Here is a 17,334-nt window from a genome sequence, read left to right as displayed (position 1 = left end):
CTGCTCACCATCCTCGTGGCCTCCTCAAATGGTGACAGGACAGTGCATGCAACTCTGATCATGGCCCACTGGCATGAGGAAAAAAACAAGCTCCCCTGACCCTGTCTTGGTGCTGTAGTCACACAGGTACTCATTGATGGCTCTCTGCTGCGTGTGCAGCCGCTGCAGCATGGCCAACGTTGAGTTCCACCTGGTGCGCATGTCACAGATTAGGCAGTTCTTGGGCAGGTTAAATTCCTTTTGGAGGTCAGCCAGCCGAGCACTGGCATTATATGGCCGGCAGAAATGCACACAGACTTTCCTGGCCTGCCTCAGGACATCCTGTAAGACCAGGTATCTGGCCAAGAACCACTGCACAACCAAGTTAAGGACGTGAGCCAAACAGGGCACATGGGTCAGTTGTCCCTGTTGGAGGGCGGAGAGGAGGTTGGTGCCATTGTCTCAAAACAACATTCCTGGCTTAAGCTGGCGTGGGTCAACCACCTCTCAGCCTGCCCCTGCAGAGCTGACAGAATATCTGCCCCAGTGTGGCTCCTGTCCCTCAAGCACACCAGCGCAAGCACCGCACAACATCTTTTTGCCTGAGTACTTGCATAGCCCTGTGAACACCTACAGCGCACCGCTGGTTCTGAGGACAAATCACGGGAAGAGGCCATAGAGGAAGAAGAAGAGGAGGGGTGGAGGAGAGAGGTGTGTCAGAATCACCAGTAGTAGCATTTTGGAGGCGTGGTGGCGGAACAACCTCCAACACTACTGCACCTTGTCCTGCATCCTTCCCAGCTGCCAGAAGAGTGACCCAATGGGCCGTGAAAGATAGGTAACGTCCCTGTCCATGCCTGCTGGACCATGAGTCAGCGGTAATATGCACCTTACCGCTGACTGCCCTGTCCAGCGAGGCAAGGACATTGCCTTCCACATGCCGGTAGAGAGCCGGAATCACCTTCCGTGCGAAAAAGTGCCCTTTGGGAACCTGCCACTGAGGAACCGCACATTCCACAAACTCACGGAAGGGGGCAGAGTCTACCAACTCAAAAGGCAGCAGTTGAAGTGCTAGCAATTTAGCCAAGCTAGCATTCAACCGCTGGGCATGTGGATGGCTGGGAGTGAACTTATTTCGGCGGTGCAGCAGCTGGGGCAGGGAAATTTGCCTGGTACAACCGGATGTCGGTGTACCGATAGCAGATTGCCAGTACTTGGCTGTGACACACCTAATTCTATACCTTCATTCCTCTCAGGGCAGGTTTCAGAGTGGACTGAAGGTATAGTGGGGTTGGAGATCCCAGCTGATGAGGAGCAAGGAGAGGTCCGCTTTGTTCTTTGGTGTGGGTCTTTTAGGTACGCTTGCCAATGAATTGCATGGCAGGTCGACATATGTCTGGTCAAGCATGTGGTGCACAAGCGGCTGATGTTTTGGCCACGTGAGATACACTTGAGACATATGTTGCAAATAGCAGCAGTGCAATCTGATGCACTCGTCTCAAAAAAGGCCCACACCAAAGAACTTTTGGAATAACACACAGAGGCAGTGCCCTGCACATGCAGAGCTCTGCGGTGTGATGCAGTTGGTGTGCTGCCCTTAAACTGGCTCCTGTTGGAGTCAGTGACCTCATCATCCCCTCCCTCCTCATCACTGGAGCAAACCTGGCAGTATGCTGCAGCTGGGGGAACATGACTGCCAGATTGCTGTCCTTCTAGGGCATCCCCTCTCTCTGGGCTCACGTTACTGCCTTCCTCTAGCTGGGTATCATCATCAGAGCCTTCAAAACGCTGGGCATCCTCCTGGAGCATGTACCCAACACTGTGCTCAAACAGTTCGGGGGACTCCTCAGGAGGACATAGTGGGGCTAGGGAAGGAGTGACTGATGCTATTGAGCCGAGGGAAGAGGCCGCGTTGGCAGCTGCTTTGCCAGACAAAGTACCCTGAGCCTGGGTGAGAAAGGATGAGGAGGATAAGGAGGGCTTGGTCATCCACTCTACCAAGTCTTCGGCATGTTAAGGCTCAACATGGCCAGCTGCTGAAAAAAAATGACAAGCGTGTCCCATGGCCATGTGTTGATGAGGATGCACCGTGTCCAGGACCAGCACTGTTGCCTCTAGACACAGAGCATGCTTGCCCTGTTTTATTGGCTTATGACTGTCTGCCTCTCCTTGTTGGCCTTCCAGACATACGACCTGCAGGGAGATGTAGCTGCACAAAGCTGGGATGTATATACTGGTTATACTGCAGCTAGCAGAATCAACTGCCTGCCTGTAGTATTATTACTATGAGAACACCAGCAATTGGGGTAGCTTTATGTGCACACTGTGCAGAGTACACAGTATACCAACTGTAATTACTGCAGCTGCCTACCTGTGGTATAGGATCAGAAGAACACCAGCAATTTGGGTAGCTTTATGTGCACACTGTGCAGAGTACACAGTACACCAACTGTAATTACTGCACCTGCCTGCCTGTGGTATAGGATCAGAAGAACACCAGCAATTGGGGTAGCCTTAAGTGCACACTGTGCCGAGTACACAGTACACCAACTGTAATTACTGCACCTGCCTGCCTGTGGTATAGGATCAGAAGAACACCAGCAATTGGGGTAGCCTTAAGTGCACACTGTGCCGAGTACACAGTACACCTACTGTAATTACTACAGCTGCCTGTGGTATAGGATCAGCAGAACACCAGCAATTGGGGTATTTTTAGGTGCACACTGTGCAGATGATACAATACACCAACTGTAATTTCTACAGCTGCCTGCGGACAGGATTAGCAGAACACCAGCAATTGTGGTAGCTTTAGATGCACACTGTGCAGAGTACACAGTAAACCAACTGTAATTACTGCAGCTGCCTGCCTGTGGTATAGGATCAGCAGAGCACCAGCAATTGGGGTAGCTTTAGGTGCACACTGTGCAGATGACACAATACACCAACTGTAATTACTACAGCTGCCTGCGGATAGGATCAGCAGAACACCAGCAATTGGGGTAGCTTTAGGTGCACACTGTGCAGATGACACAATATACCAACACCATGGACAACAGACATTTGTACATGGAAAATTTATAAACCTGCCATCCAACATTTGTCTGCAGAAAATCCGACAATTGTCCGATGGAGCCTACTAGCAGTCAGATTTTCCACCAACAGTCTGCCATCACACAATTCCCGATGGAAAATCCGATCGTGTATACAAGGCTTTAGAAACACACCTAGGGAACAGATTTAACCCCTTGATCACCCCCTAGTGTTAACCCCTTCCCTGCCAGTGTCATTTATACAGTAATCAGTGCATTTTTATAGCACTGATTGCTGTATAAATGTCAGTGGTCTCAAAATAGTGTCAAAAGTGTCCGATCTATCTACCGCAATGTCGCAGTCCCGCTAAAAATCGCAGATTGCCGCCATTACAAGTGAACAAAAAAAATTCCATAAATCTATCCTCTATTTTGTAGATGCTATAACTTTTGCGCAAACCAATCAATATGTGCTTATTGTGATTTATTTTTTTGTTTTTACCAAAAATATGTAGAAGAATATATACCGGCCTAAACTGATGAAGAAATTTGTTTTTAAAAAAACATTTTTGGGGATATTTATTAAAGCAAAAAGTAAAACATTGTTTTATTTTTTCAAAATTGTCACTCTTCTTTTGTTTATAGCGCAAAAAATAAAAAACCGCAGAGGTGATCAAATACCACCAAAAGAAAGCTCTATTTGTGGGAAAAAAGGACGTCAATTTTGTTTGGGTACAACGTTGCACGTCCGCGCAATTGCCAGTTAAATCGACGCAGTGCCGAATCACAAAAAATGCTCTGGTCAGGAAGGGGGTAAAACCTTTCGGGGCTGAAGTGGTTAAAAACGGTCAGTTTGGGCCAAGTGCATCCTGAATTTTCGGATTTGGGCACCGCCAATTACAAGAGATTATTCAGCAGCGCGAGAAGACGAACGTCCAATATAACGAGACGTTGTGCAAATATTGCCTCAGGACCACCATTGGGCCTACAGAAATGAACAATGAATTAAATATTAAATCATAAATATAATAATCATAATAATACGTGTAGCACTGACCCCCAAAGGAGCTGCTGGTTTGATTTGGGCCTGCACTCTGCTAATAAACTCCACTAACTTGCTTCAGTCTCCTTTACACAGCTGTGGTGCAATACAATACAGTACAATATAATATAACACAATATACCTGTATTGTCCTTTCAGGATCCACTGGCTCCACCTGCTGAGAGAAAACAATACTCCACTCAACAGTTTACTTAACCAAAGTATAATTTAATATAAGTATTGGCAAACAGGTGGTTACAATAATTGTGCTGTCATCCCAACATAGAATGACAGAACAATGACTTTTGATATAACAATTATAAACAATATAATTTCAAGGGAGCTCCCCCTACTTTTATAGCTATGTGTGAGATCTCATTTAAAGTACTCAGTCTTTAATCTTCTTGTCTTCACTAGCAATGATAATTCCTTTTCTTGATCATACATCAGGGGACACAGGAGCTTCATTACACAGTGGGTTATATAGGCACCTCTGGTGATTGGACACTGGTTAACCCCAAATTAAGGAGAATTCCTCCCCTATATAACCCCTCCCATACGGGAGGCACCTCAGTTTTTTCGCCAGTGTCTAAGGTGGTTGGTCACATAAAACATGTGCTCTGAAGAAAGCTCTGTGCAGGTCCCTGCGGGGGTCTAAGGGCTATGATAACCGGATCCATATCTCGGGCCGATATTTGACTCCCAATATGATATGGTACCCAGGCCTCATCATCCGAAGAAACAAGGTTTTGCCTGTAAGTTCTCTCCTGTTGGAAGACTGGGCTCTGGGAAAACCAGACTTGGTGTACTATTTACATAGTGGCACGAAAGTTTCTGGCAGAGTCTTTTACAAGGTCCAGGTAAGAGGTTCCTCTGAGAAGGAACCCAAAAAACCCTGAAGGTTGGCACAACTCTGCCCGCCGTGATGGGTGAAGGCTGGAATCTGTCTATTTTCAGCAATTCCTGCGGCGGGGACAGGTAAGAGAAGTTAATCCTATATAAATCATATATTATGGATTTCTTCATGTGAGTAGTTGTATGTCTTACCTGGTTTCCACCACTAGAGGGAGTAAGAGCAGCCTGATGCATACTTACATGCCTTTCAGATACACACGCTCAGTGAAGCCTGTTTTTTTCCAGATGGCTCACGTCTCCACTGCAGACTCTGCCACAATACAGGTAAAAGAGGGGTACGTAGTCTAAGGGTCCAGCGCGGCTCCGTAGGTAATCCTCTAGCCCCCTTGGATGACCGGCAGTCCTCGTGCACGCGCGCTGAGCACGCTCCCATACTAATGGAAGGAGGAGGCGTGGTTGTGGGCTGTGCACGCCTCCGTGCACGGCGCTTTACTGCGCAGGCGCCAAAGCAGCACTTTTAAAAAGCCCAGAGCGCCAGGGGGCTGTAAGTGGAAGACACAGGAGCTGTGGGCAGTAAGCATCTTGTGGGATTGGATCCAGGCAAACCTAAGACACCTACTCAGCATCAGGTTGTGCAATTTAAGCATATATATTTATTATGAGACTTGGAGCACAACAGTGATTGCACTTTTGTACTAGTACCTCTGCTTTGTAGCTTAGGACTATGTCTCCTCGTAAGAGGGTCTCAGGGGGAGGTAACAAGGGCACTGGTAAATCACCGCCTAGGTCTAAGGGTCCTAAAAATGCCTATAGTTTACCATCACCCCCTGCAAGACTGGAGCCAGCCTCACAGGATGAGTCAGTGCCCCTGTCAGGTTTTGCAGCCTCTCCTAATGTTTCAGCCCCGGTTTATGTCACTGAAGACTCCCTTAAGGCTACATTGGAGGGTTTTGAAGAGAGAATCGTGAATTTTATTTCAGCTTCCCTAAAAGATAGCAGAAAAAAGGGCAGATCCCCTCCCTCTGCTGACATTCCTCTTTCAGATGACACCTCTGACAATGAGGAGAGATCCCTATCTTGGGACAGGGATCATGAGCAGTCGGATGAATCAGAGGAAGAGGAGAGAGTCCCCTCCTACCAGGCACTCAGAAAACAGGTTCAATATTATACTTAGTTGGTGCGTGCCACATTCAGAATGCCCGCTGCTGAGGCTGCCACATCCTCTGTTTCTTCCCTGGGGGTCAGGAAAATCCCACAGACTGCCTTTTCCTGATAAACTGTTTGCTCCCCCTAAAAGGTTTTCTATGCTTTATCCTCTGGAGGAAAGTTTCACCAAGAAATGGGGGGTCCCATCTGTCGATGCGACTGTCTCTTGTGTGAATAGAAACCTGACCTGTCCATTGGATAATGCTCAGGTATTTAAGGATCCAACTGATAAGAAGCTGGAAACGTTATTGAAAGCCTCCTTTTCCATAGCCGGCGCTGTAGTGCAGTCTACAGTCGCAACTGTGGGGTTGTGTCAGTTCCTCAAGGAACAGGTTAAGCAGATGCTTAGCCTCCTTCCCAGTGAGGAAGTGGAGAATTATGCAGAAATGCCTCATATTCTGTGTTTTATGATTGATGCGATTTTGGATTCGGTCCAACAAGCATCTCGTTTGTCTCTCCTGTTGGTACACATGCGAATGGCCCTATGGCTAAAAAATTAGGCAGCTGAGCTGTCATGTAAAAAGTATTTGATTGGGTTCCCGTTTAGGGAGTACGCTTATTTGGAGAAGAATTAGATAAATTTGTCCAAAAGATTACAGGGGGTAAATCTACTCTCCTTCCAATCAAAAGGAGCAAACGTCCATCATTTAGGCGTTCTCTTTCTCCCGGAGCATCAAGCTCTAAGCAGTGGCGACGGCCTTCCCAACCTCCCTCTACATGAAGGGCCCAAGGCCACGCCCAGGGGCAGAAAAAGACTTGGGGGCGAATGCCTGCCAAGCAGACCCCAAAAGCTTCCTTGTGAAGGGGCGCCCCCACTCGGTCGAGTGAGGGGAAGGCTCCTGCAGTTTGCAGAAGCCTGGCGGGAAGAGATCCGGGACAAGTGGGTAGTCTCCTCGGTATCTCTGGGCTACAAGCTAGAGTTTCAGGAGATTCCACCTTCTCGCTTCCTAAGGTCAAGGATCCCCAAGTATCCAGTAAAGCAAAAACCGCTACTTCTGGCCTTAGATCACTTACTATCCCAGGGGGTGATAGTGGAAGTGGACACAAAGGAACAAGGTTCAGGCTTTTACTCGAATCTCTTCACCGTTCCAAAGCCAAATGGAGGTGTCAGACCTATCCTAGATCTGAAGGATCTGAACCAGTTTTTGCACATCCGGTCTTTCCGAATGCAGTCAATACGTTCTGTGGTCTCCACCCTGCAAGGGGGAGAGTTTATGGCATCAATAGATATCAAGGATGCATATCTTCATGTGCCAATTTTTTCCGCACACCAAAAGTATCTAAGGTTCGCCATTTTCAATTTGTGGCCTTGCCATTCGGTCTCACTACGGCTCCTCGAGTCTTCACAAAGATTTTAGACCCTCTCTTGGCAAACCTAAGAGCTCAGGGTATAACCGTGATGGCTTATCTAGACGATTTACTTCTCATAGAGAAAGCAGTAGCGCTCTTGAACCACAGTAATACCAGAATGTTAGAACACCTGGAATGCCTAGGTTGGATTATAAACCTAGAAAAGTCGTCCCTACAGCCTGCTACCAGGTTGGGGTATCTGGGCATGGTCATCGACACCGCTCAGGGTGGGGTGTTTCTACCAAGGCCAAAAGCCATGGCTATAGGGGATCCGGTGCGCCTAATTCTGGGCAGAAGATCTTCCCCCATTCGGTTGTGTATGAGACTGTTAGGGAAAATGGTGGCCTCCTTCGAGGCCATTCCATTCGCCCAGTTTCGCTCAAGGCCCTTACAAAGATGCATCCTTGCGGCTTGGAACAGGAAGCCCCGGGCCTTGGACCTTCCTATGTGTCTATCCCCAGGGACACGCAGGAGTCTCGTTTGGTGGTTACAGACCAAGAATCTGCTGAAAGGCAAAACTTTTCTTCCTCTTCCATGGAAAATTATAACTACAGATGCCAGCCTGATGGGCTGGGGAGCTCTGTTGGAGGAGACGTGCTCGCAGGGGAAATGGTCTGCGATCAAGAAGCTATTGCCCATAAATGTTTTGGAGATCCGGGCAGTTTATATGGCTCTCATAAGCTGGTCTTACAGACTACGAGGTCTCCCTGTTCGAGTTCAGTCCGACAATGCCACAGCTGTGGCCTATATCAATCACCAGGGCGGTACCAGGAGTCTGGTTGCACAAAGAGAGGTGAATCGCATACTTGCTTGGGCAGAAAAGCATGTTCCATGCCTTTCTGCAGTCTTCATTCCAGGAGTGGAAAATTGGCAAATGGACTTTCTAAGCCACCAACAGTTATGCCCAGGAGAATGGGCTCTACACCCCGACGTATTTCGGAACATATGTCGCAAGTGGGGCACTCCAGACGTAGATCTGTTTGCGTTCAGGTTCAACAGAAAACTGGACAAATTCGTGTCAAGGACAAGAGATGTGCTTGCTCAGGGGTCAGATGCCCTGACAGTTCCCTGGGATCAGTACAATCTAATTTATGCCTTCCCACCGTACCCGCTTCTGTCGCGGTTCCTGAGAAGAGTCAAGAGGGAAACAAAGTCGGTTCTTTTAGTAGCCCCGGCTTGGCCCAGGCGATCTTGGTACGCAGAGATCTTGAAGTTGGCAGTAGGCAGATTTCGGCTTTGGCATTGTTTTTCCAGAAGCCACTTGCATCACATTCCCTTGTGCGGGCTTTCATCCAGGGGGCTATGCGGTTAAGGCCGCCAGTCAAACCTCTGGTATGCCTATGGGATCAGAATTTGGTTCTCTCGGCATTGCAGGGGCAACCATTTGAACCTTTGCATCTGGCTTCATTAGTTCCTTTGACAAAAAAATTGGTTTTCTTGATAGCCATATCCTCGGCTAGAAGAGTATCAGAGCTAGCAGCTCTCTCCAGCAAGGAACCTTATCTAATTATTCATAAGGACCGGGTAGTAATGCGTCCCAACAGGTCCTTTCTACCTAAGGTGGTTTCAGGATTCCATTTGAATCAAGATATAATCCTACCATCCTTTTTTCCGGACCCACAGTCCGCAGAAGAAGAATCTTTGCACACTTTGGATGTGGTTGGGGCAATCAGTATCTATCTTCAGGCAACTGCTCAGATAAGAAAAACTGATTGCTTATTTATTTTGCTGGAAGGCCCTAGGAAGGGCCAGGCGGCATCAAAATCCACTCTCTCAAGGTGGATTAGACAGGTTATTTTTCAGGCCTATAGTGTAAAGGGGAAGAGTCCTCCTTTTCAAGTGAAAGCACACTCAACGAGGGCTGTAAGTGCTTCTTGGGCAGTGCATCACCAGGCCTCCCTGGCTCAGATCTGTAAGGCTGCAACTTGGTCATTAGTCCACACATTCACCAGATTCTATCAGGTGGATGTCAGAGGGCAAGAGGATACCGCCTTTGGGCGCAGTGTACTGCAGGCTGCAGTTTAGATCCTCTGGTCCGTGGTGGTCTATAATTCTGATATGTCTCTCCCTCCCCTCAAACTGAGCATTGCTATGGGACATCCTACTATGTAATGAAGCTCCTGTGTCCCGTGATGTATGATCAAGAAAATAAGATTTTTATATACAGCTTACCTGTAAAATCCTTTTCTTGAGAGTACATCACGGGACACAGAGCTCGCGCCCCTCTTGGGTTTTACATGGTTTCTTATTGCTTTGCTACAAAACTGAGGTGCCTCCCATATGGGAGGGGTTATATAGGGGAGAAAGTCTCCTTAATTGGGGGTTAACCAGAGTCCAATCACCAGAGGTGCCTATATAACCCACTATGTAATGAAGCTCCTGTGTCTCATGATGTACTCTCAAGAAAAGGATTTTACAGGTAAGCTGTATATAAAAATCCTATTATAATTTGTAATCCAAGGGTTAAAGTAATTAAAGTTGAGTTAAGGATGATCTTAGTGTTGCTTCCCTATAATACAGTACTTGATATGTGATAGTAAGTAGGCCTTATACCTGCCTTGTTTCAGTTGCTATACTCCTCCTCCGTAGGACTATGAATCCCAGCGAGGTCTGTATATAAGTCTGACTAGGTGCAAAAGTTAATAAACTATGGGCCGCAACCTGCTCATCAACTGGATCGGAAGCTCAGTATGGTAACTTTAGTCCGGTTTTTGCAGCTTGCTTCTATGTCAGCCGGCTCCGTCACTCCATTCCGATAGGTGGACCTGGTCTTCCGATGATCAAATGAGTGTCTCTGGATCTTGCCAATCCGTTGCGCTCCGTAAGAGCAATAGGTCGCTTCCTCCGGGAGGCCTCCGCACAAGTCCTCACAGGCAGGCCATGTGTTCTCCAGAGACCTAAGATGGCTGCTCGGGGTCCTTTTATGTCCTACCCAGCATGCAGTGCAAGAGACAGTGTCCATGGGTAGGTCACCCGGCATCCTGGGTAAAAAGGTTAACTCTCCAATGTAAATAACTGTCACTTCCTGTACCAAGTTCAATGCTTTGATAAAGCAAAAAAAAAATAATTTAAGTCCACTATCAGTGTTTGGCCGCTAGATGGCGCCAAACACTAAGCCATAGAAACGTCCATAGACTTTCATTGTAAATGCTAACATAATTTAGTAGGCAAGCATGCCAGAGCTACATATAAATAAATAAATAACAAGTCAAAATGAATTAATACCAATAGAGGAAAAAATTAAAACATGTTTAATAAAAATAAAAAAATAGAGACACCTCAAGGGCATTGCGGGGCCCCTGAGGATGGATGGCCTTCATCTTGGCATTGGAGACTTGAAGACGATCCCTACAATATGTTTATCTCTGCATAGCAACCAATCACTTCTACACAGAAACCTGACTGGTTGCTAGGGACATCCACTCCGCTTCTAGCTTGGCCATGTGAGGCCTTTTCATTATTTCAGTGAATCATGTTAGTCACTGAGGATTAGTGTGCACAGATATGACTGTTTGTTATGTTGTCGGAGGGTTACGTTACACTTCTACTAAGGGCATTTTTGCCCTCGTCCAAGATGGCGACCCGCTCGGCCGTAGAGCGCCCCCGGCCCACCTGCAGTCGCGCGGTGTCGCTTTGCGGCTGCCGGCACAGCAGAGATTTCATCATGCAGTGAGTGTGATGCGCGTGCTGAGATCCCTCCCCACCCTGCTGCTGCGGCTCACTACTCATCCCCGATCCCTCCGCCACAAGAGCCGGCTCTCCTCCCCGAGCCTCCTCACCGCTCTACACCCCAAACACCCCACACACTCACCCGGCATGGAGGAGCAGCTCGCCCCGCTCAGACTGGCCGTCAAGGAGCAAGTGAGTTAAGGGGACGCTTGGAGAGGAGGGTGACCCATGGGGGGGGTATGGGGACACCTGGGGACTGTGCGCAGGGAGGGGGACACTTGGGGTTATGGGGACAACTGGAGAGGAGGGTGAGACCTGGGGACAGTGCTGAGGGATGGTGACACCTGGGGCAGAGTGTGACGCCTAGGGAGGAGGGTGACACCAGGGAAAGTGCATGTGGATGGGGAGGAGGGTGACACCTGGGGACAATGCATAGGGATGAGCACACCTGGGGGTCAGGGGACATTGCATAGGGATGGGGACACCTGAGGAGGAGGCTGACACCTGGGGACAGTGCATACGGATGACGAGCACACCTGGGGAGGAGGGTGACACCTGGGGACAGTGCTGAGGGATGGGGCCACCTTGGAAAGAGGGTGATACCTGGGGACCGTATACAGAGATGGGTACACCTAGAATGGCTAACACCAGGGGACAGTGCATATGGATGGGGACACCTGGGCAGGAGGGTGACACCTGGGGACAATGCACAGGGATGAGCACATCTGGGAGGCATCGTGACACCTGGGGACAGTGCGTAGGGATTGGGACACTTGAGGAGGAGACTGGCACCTGGGGACTCTGTATAGGTATGATAACACCTGGGGAGTAGGGTGACACCTAGGGACAGTGTGTAGGGATGGAGACACCTGGGGAGTAGGGTGACACCTAGGGACAGTGTGTAGGGATGGTGACACCTAGGGGCAGTGTGTAGGGATGGGGACACCTGGGGAGGAGGGTGACACCTAGGGACAGTGCGTAGGGATGGGGACATCTGGGGAGGAGGGTGACACCTAGGGACAGTGCGTAGGGATGGGGACACCTGGGGAGGAGGGTGACACCTAGGGACAGTGCGTAGGGATGGAGACACCTGGGGAGGAGGGTGACACCTAGGGACAGTGTGTAGGGATGGTGACACCTAGGGGCAGTGTGTAGGGATGGGGACACCTGGGGAGGAGGGTGACACCTAGGGACAGTGCGTAGGGATGGGGACATCTGGGGAGGAGGGTGACACCTAGGGACAGTGCGTAGGGATGGGGACACCTGGGGAGGAGGGTGACACCTAGGGACAGTGCGTAGGGATGGGGACATCTGGGGAGGAGGGTGACACCTAGGGACAGTGCGTAGGGATGGGGACACCTGGGGAGGAGGGTGACACCTAGGGACAGTGCGTAGGGATGGGGACACCTGGGGAGGAGGGTGACACCTAGGGACAGTGCGTAGGGATGGAGACACCTGGGGAGGAGGGTGACACCTAGGGACAGTGCGTAGGGATGGAGACACCTGGGGAGGAGGGTGACAGCTGTCAAAGGAGATACATGGGGGAGGGCTAACAACTAGGGGCAGTGTGCAGAAAAGAAGTACACCTGAAAGGGAGGGGGGGGGGGTTACAGCTTACAAGGGTACACCTGGGGAGAAGGATGATAACTTATTAGATTGTAAGCTCTTCTGAGCAGGGCCCTCTTAATCCTCTTGTTTTGTATCATAACTGTATTATCTCCCTTTTATTTTGTAAAGTGCTGCATAAACTGTTGTCGCTATACAAATCCTGTCTTATTATAACTTCATTAGGTGTCTACAGACCTCTAAGCACTGAGACCTGAGCGGGAGGATGACACCTGCAGGCATTGCATACATGGTGGGGGGGCGACACCCGGGGAGGTGGATGACAACTGCAGGGGGTGATGGGAAATCCGGCTGCCTGTGCTGTCCTGTGTGGTCAGTGGGTGGTGATGAAAACGCCTGCACAGGATGTTGGGTACCACATAAATCTGACAGCAACATTCTCGCCAACATTTTATTGGGCACCAGTCCCGGGGGAAGGTACGGAGGAGTATTATGTATACGTGGTTCCTCACTGCCATGACTGTCCCTGCAGAGTCTAGTGAGGAAGACTATGTACATGGAGCCTGCCATCACCATGACCTTCCCGGGGTGAAGGTACAGAGGATGAGCATGTACATATGGTTATTTACATTTAGAATTGTCCCTGGGGATGACTAAGTAATGTGGTTACTTAGCACCAGGAGCGTCCTAGTAGAGGGTACAGAGATTGGTAATGTACATTTGCTTCCCCACAACCAGGACTGTCCCTGGGTGAAGGTACAGGGGATGGCCATGTAAATGTAGTTCCTCACCACCAGGACTGTCCCTGGGTGAAGGTACAGGGGATGGCCATGTAAATGTAGTTCCTCACCACCAGGACTGTCCCTGGGTGAAGGTACAGGGGATGGCCATGTAAATGTAGTTCCTCACCACCAGGACTGTCCCTGGAGAATGGTACAAAGGTTGACTAAGTACATATGGTTTGCCATCACTAGGATTGTTCCTGGAGAAGTTAGAGGATGACTAAGTACATGTAATTCCTCATTACCAGGATTGCCTCTGGAGACAGCATACCGCCCCCAAGAATGTCATGGATGTGGCATATCTGTTGTGAGTTGGTGTGGGCTCTGGTATTGGGGGTACAGTGTGTAGGTACTAGTAGTGGGGGTTGCTGTTAATTACTAGAACATACTTTAGATAGGATTGATTCTGTGACTTCTGAATGTGGACATATTTGTATTCTGGAGGGGAGGGGGGACCAACATATGGAGGGGCTGATGCATTTCAGAAGTGCGGGGGTCCTGAATTGGTTGCCCATATTAGTTTAAAGGCTCACTAAAGACAAACATTAAAAAAATAAATAACAAACATGTCATACTTACCTCCACTGTGCAGCTCGTTTTGCACAGAGTGGCCCCGAACATCCTCTTCTGGGGTCCCTCCGCGGCTGTCTCGGCTCCCTCCCGCAAGCACTCCACAACTTCATGGGAGCTCTGCCAGATGTGTTTTCACCTTAATGCATTGAATGCATTAAGGTGAAAAAACATTTACCTTTACAGCCCCTTAAAGTCGCACGGTCTTCCTTCACAGGTGAGGGCTAGGGGGGAATACTCAGATTATGTTCAATGCACAGATATGATTGTGACATCTTTAAGTGTGGTCCATAGCCACATATCGGGGGGTGTGGTCTGTAGTTGCACATCTGGGGAGTGCGATCTGTTTTTTTTTTTTTTTTGCTGATTGCATTCTTGGTTTGTCTTCTTGTAGCAAACTCTTCCATTGTATCTGGCAGTGGAGGGCGTCCATCATCCCACTCTCTATTCCATCCAAACAATCCTCTTCTGTGTTCCCCATCCAGGTCCTGATCATAGCGGTGAGCACCATCACAACCCAAAGTCTGGCTTCGCACTGCGGTAATGGACGGGTTAGCTGTGAAAACATGCGCTGTTGTACTGAGGCACCATTCATTCTTGATGGCACCCCAATGCACCTTGCCAGCAGATGTGCGTTGCAATGCACTGCAGCACCCACTACCAGGTGTCAAGGTGCATTGCCTAATAAATAGGATATGCACGGTTGGTGTGTCTGGCAGCATGCTCACGTGAATGTGAGGTACCTTGTCACAGCACATGGTAATGCCCGCGCCTGTGTAACTCTAGGCGAAACTATTTCCTGGAAGAAGTTCTATATCACCTTGTATCAGACAAGCTTTTTTTCAGTTTAAACACTTTGTGGCTGATCTTGGAAGAATAGCGGGGCAGGTTGCGTGGGTTTGGAGGTGGGCCGGTTGCGTGGTTGGGTCTGGCTAGGTTGCTTGATTGGGGCATGACAGGTTTTATGAGTACCGTATATACTCGAGTATAGGCCGACCCGAATATAAGCCGAGGCCCCCAATTTACCCCCCAAAAAACTGGCAAACTTATTGACTCGTGTATAAGCCGAGGGTGAGACATGCCTGTCCATCCCTGTGTGTGTGTCCGTCCATCCCTGTGTGTGTGTCCGTCCATCCCTGTGTGTGTGTCCGTCCATCCCTGTGTGTCCGTCCATCCCTGTGTGTCCGTCCATCCCTGTGTGTCCGTCCATCCCTGTGTGTCCGTCCATCCATCCCTGTGTGTCCGTCCATCCATCCCTGTGTGTCCGTCCATCCATCCCTGTGTGTGTGTGTGTCCATCCATCCATCCATCCCTGTGTGTGTGTGTCTCCATCCATCCATCCCTGTGTGTGTGTGTCTCCATCCATCCATCCATCCCTGTGTGTGTGTGTCTCCATCCGTGTGTGTGTGTGTGTGTGTGTGTGTCCAGCCTACCTGTGTCCCGAGCCTTTGTCCCGAGCCTCCGTCCCGTGCCTTGCCTCCGTCCCGTGCCGTGCCTTGCCGCCGTGCCTTGCCTCCGTCCCGTCCCGTCCCGTGCCGTGCCTTGCCTTGCCTCCGTCCCGTGCCCTCTTCGTCGGCGCCTCGGCGGCCATTGTAAAATTAAAAAGCTGCGCCGCCGCCTTCGCCTGTGATAGGCGGAACACTGAATTTCCCAGCAGCCTGTGTTCCGCCTATCACGGACATCGTATCATCCTCGTCCGTAGTACGAGGATGATACGATGTCCGTGATAGGCGGAACACAGGCTGCTGGGAAATTCAGTGTTCCGCCTATCACAGGCGAAGGCGGAGCCGGAGGCGCGGCTTTTGAATTATAGAATGGCCGCTGTCTGTCTGCTCGACACGCTGATCGAGCGGGCAGACAGCGATGACTCGAGTATAAGCCGAGGGGGGCACTTTCAGCCTCAAAAAAGAGGCTGAAAATCTCGGCTTATACTCGAGTATATACGGTACATCATTATTGCCTAGGCAAGCATAAAGGAAGTGCTGTGCTGTAGGTCAGAAAAAAAAAAGTAGTAATATCCAATTGTGGGAGGGGGAGGAGTCAGGGGGAAAAAGTTGCTTTATTGTGTGAAGATCCCCTTTGAAGAATATTTTTTTCTTTTACTGGGTGTTGTTGGAACAAGGGCCCATTAACACGTATGTGTTGTGGAAAGATGCCCATTTTAGTGTGGCAATGCACCTACTCTGTGCGTAGGTTTACAGTACTGTACAGCAGAGCCCAACCATGCCTTGTGCTGGGTTATGTTGCTATATAATGCTTACGTGGGTCTTTCAATCTGTTCTGATGAATGGTTAGTGGGCTGCCCTTTATAAAGTGGACATTACAAACTGTAATCGATCGCTAAAGTGTCAACCAGCTCTTAAGGGCCCATATAGTGACAGGGTCATGTGACCGAGGTCCGGTGGGTAGGGCGAAAAACACAGGGGGTGTGGCCAGAGTTGTGCTGGCTGAGGCCACACATGTACACACCTTGAGCGGCGTCTCTCTTCTGATGGGGTCATTCATGTTAAATCCCAACTCTGCAAAAAAGAGTTTTCTATTGCTGTAAGGCTGTGCCCACCTTGCAAAAGGGCTAACTGCTTATTTTTGTCTAAGGGATTGGAGTATGGAGATATACTTGCCTAATCCTCCGATCCTCCTCGCACAAGAGAGGTCCCTGTGGCTCCTGTCCCCCCTGCAGTCTTGTGTGGGGGACTGTTCCTGATGTCATCACGCCCATAGATCTGTTCTGGACTTGAGGATGAGTCCACCACTGGATCATGGGGGAGCACTGTTCACGGATCGGGTGAGTATAAGGCTGCATACCCACGGGCTGTAAAGACAGTACAGACGCCAGGAAAAAGGCGGCGATTTTATCCGTGTTTTGCATTGAATGCAATGCACGTTACTCCGCAATGGCTTTCAGCCGCGCTTCTGTTTCTATTCAAAATGAATGATTCCCTAATCAAGAGGATCTGACTTGCGGTGCGACTTGTGTGCTGAGAATCTTAAGGGGGAACCCAGCGAAAAAAATAAAAATAAATTACGCCAGGTCACCCCTAAGACGATACCAGACCTTTCAGTCTGGTATGAATCTTAAGGGGAACTCCCACACCAGAAAAAATGGCGTTGGGGGTCCCCCCAAGATCCATACAAGACCATTATCCAAGCACGCAGCCCGGCAGGTCAGAAAAGGGGGTCTATACCAAGTCACATGCCCTCAACATGGGAGCGTTGGTGCTTTGGGGCAGGGGGTCCCTGCACCCCCACCCTAAAGCACCTTTTCCCCATGTTGATGAGGACAAGG

General features: G+C 49.5%; 1 protein-coding gene across 2 annotated transcripts in view; it reads left to right on the top strand.

Annotated features, from left to right (window-relative positions):
- Nucleotides 1-11,108: 11,108 nt before the first annotated feature.
- GARS1 (glycyl-tRNA synthetase 1) overlaps nucleotides 11,109-17,334 on the top strand; it is a gene marked incomplete at its 3' end in the record, with an annotated part of 69,732 nt that continues 63,506 nt past the window's right edge. For both annotated transcript variants that reach the window (XM_077490675.1, XM_077490676.1), the window contains 1 exon segment: nucleotides 11,109-11,322. In XM_077490675.1, the coding sequence (XP_077346801.1) occupies nucleotides 11,140-11,322 (183 nt within the window).

This window comes from Lithobates pipiens, unplaced genomic scaffold (assembly GCF_037356315.1).
Source record: "Lithobates pipiens isolate NorthernLeopardFrog02 unplaced genomic scaffold, aLitPip1_a1.2 Scaffold_19, whole genome shotgun sequence".
NCBI classification, from domain to species: domain Eukaryota; kingdom Metazoa; phylum Chordata; class Amphibia; order Anura; family Ranidae; genus Lithobates; species Lithobates pipiens.
This window is presented reverse-complemented; position numbering and strand designations above follow the sequence as displayed.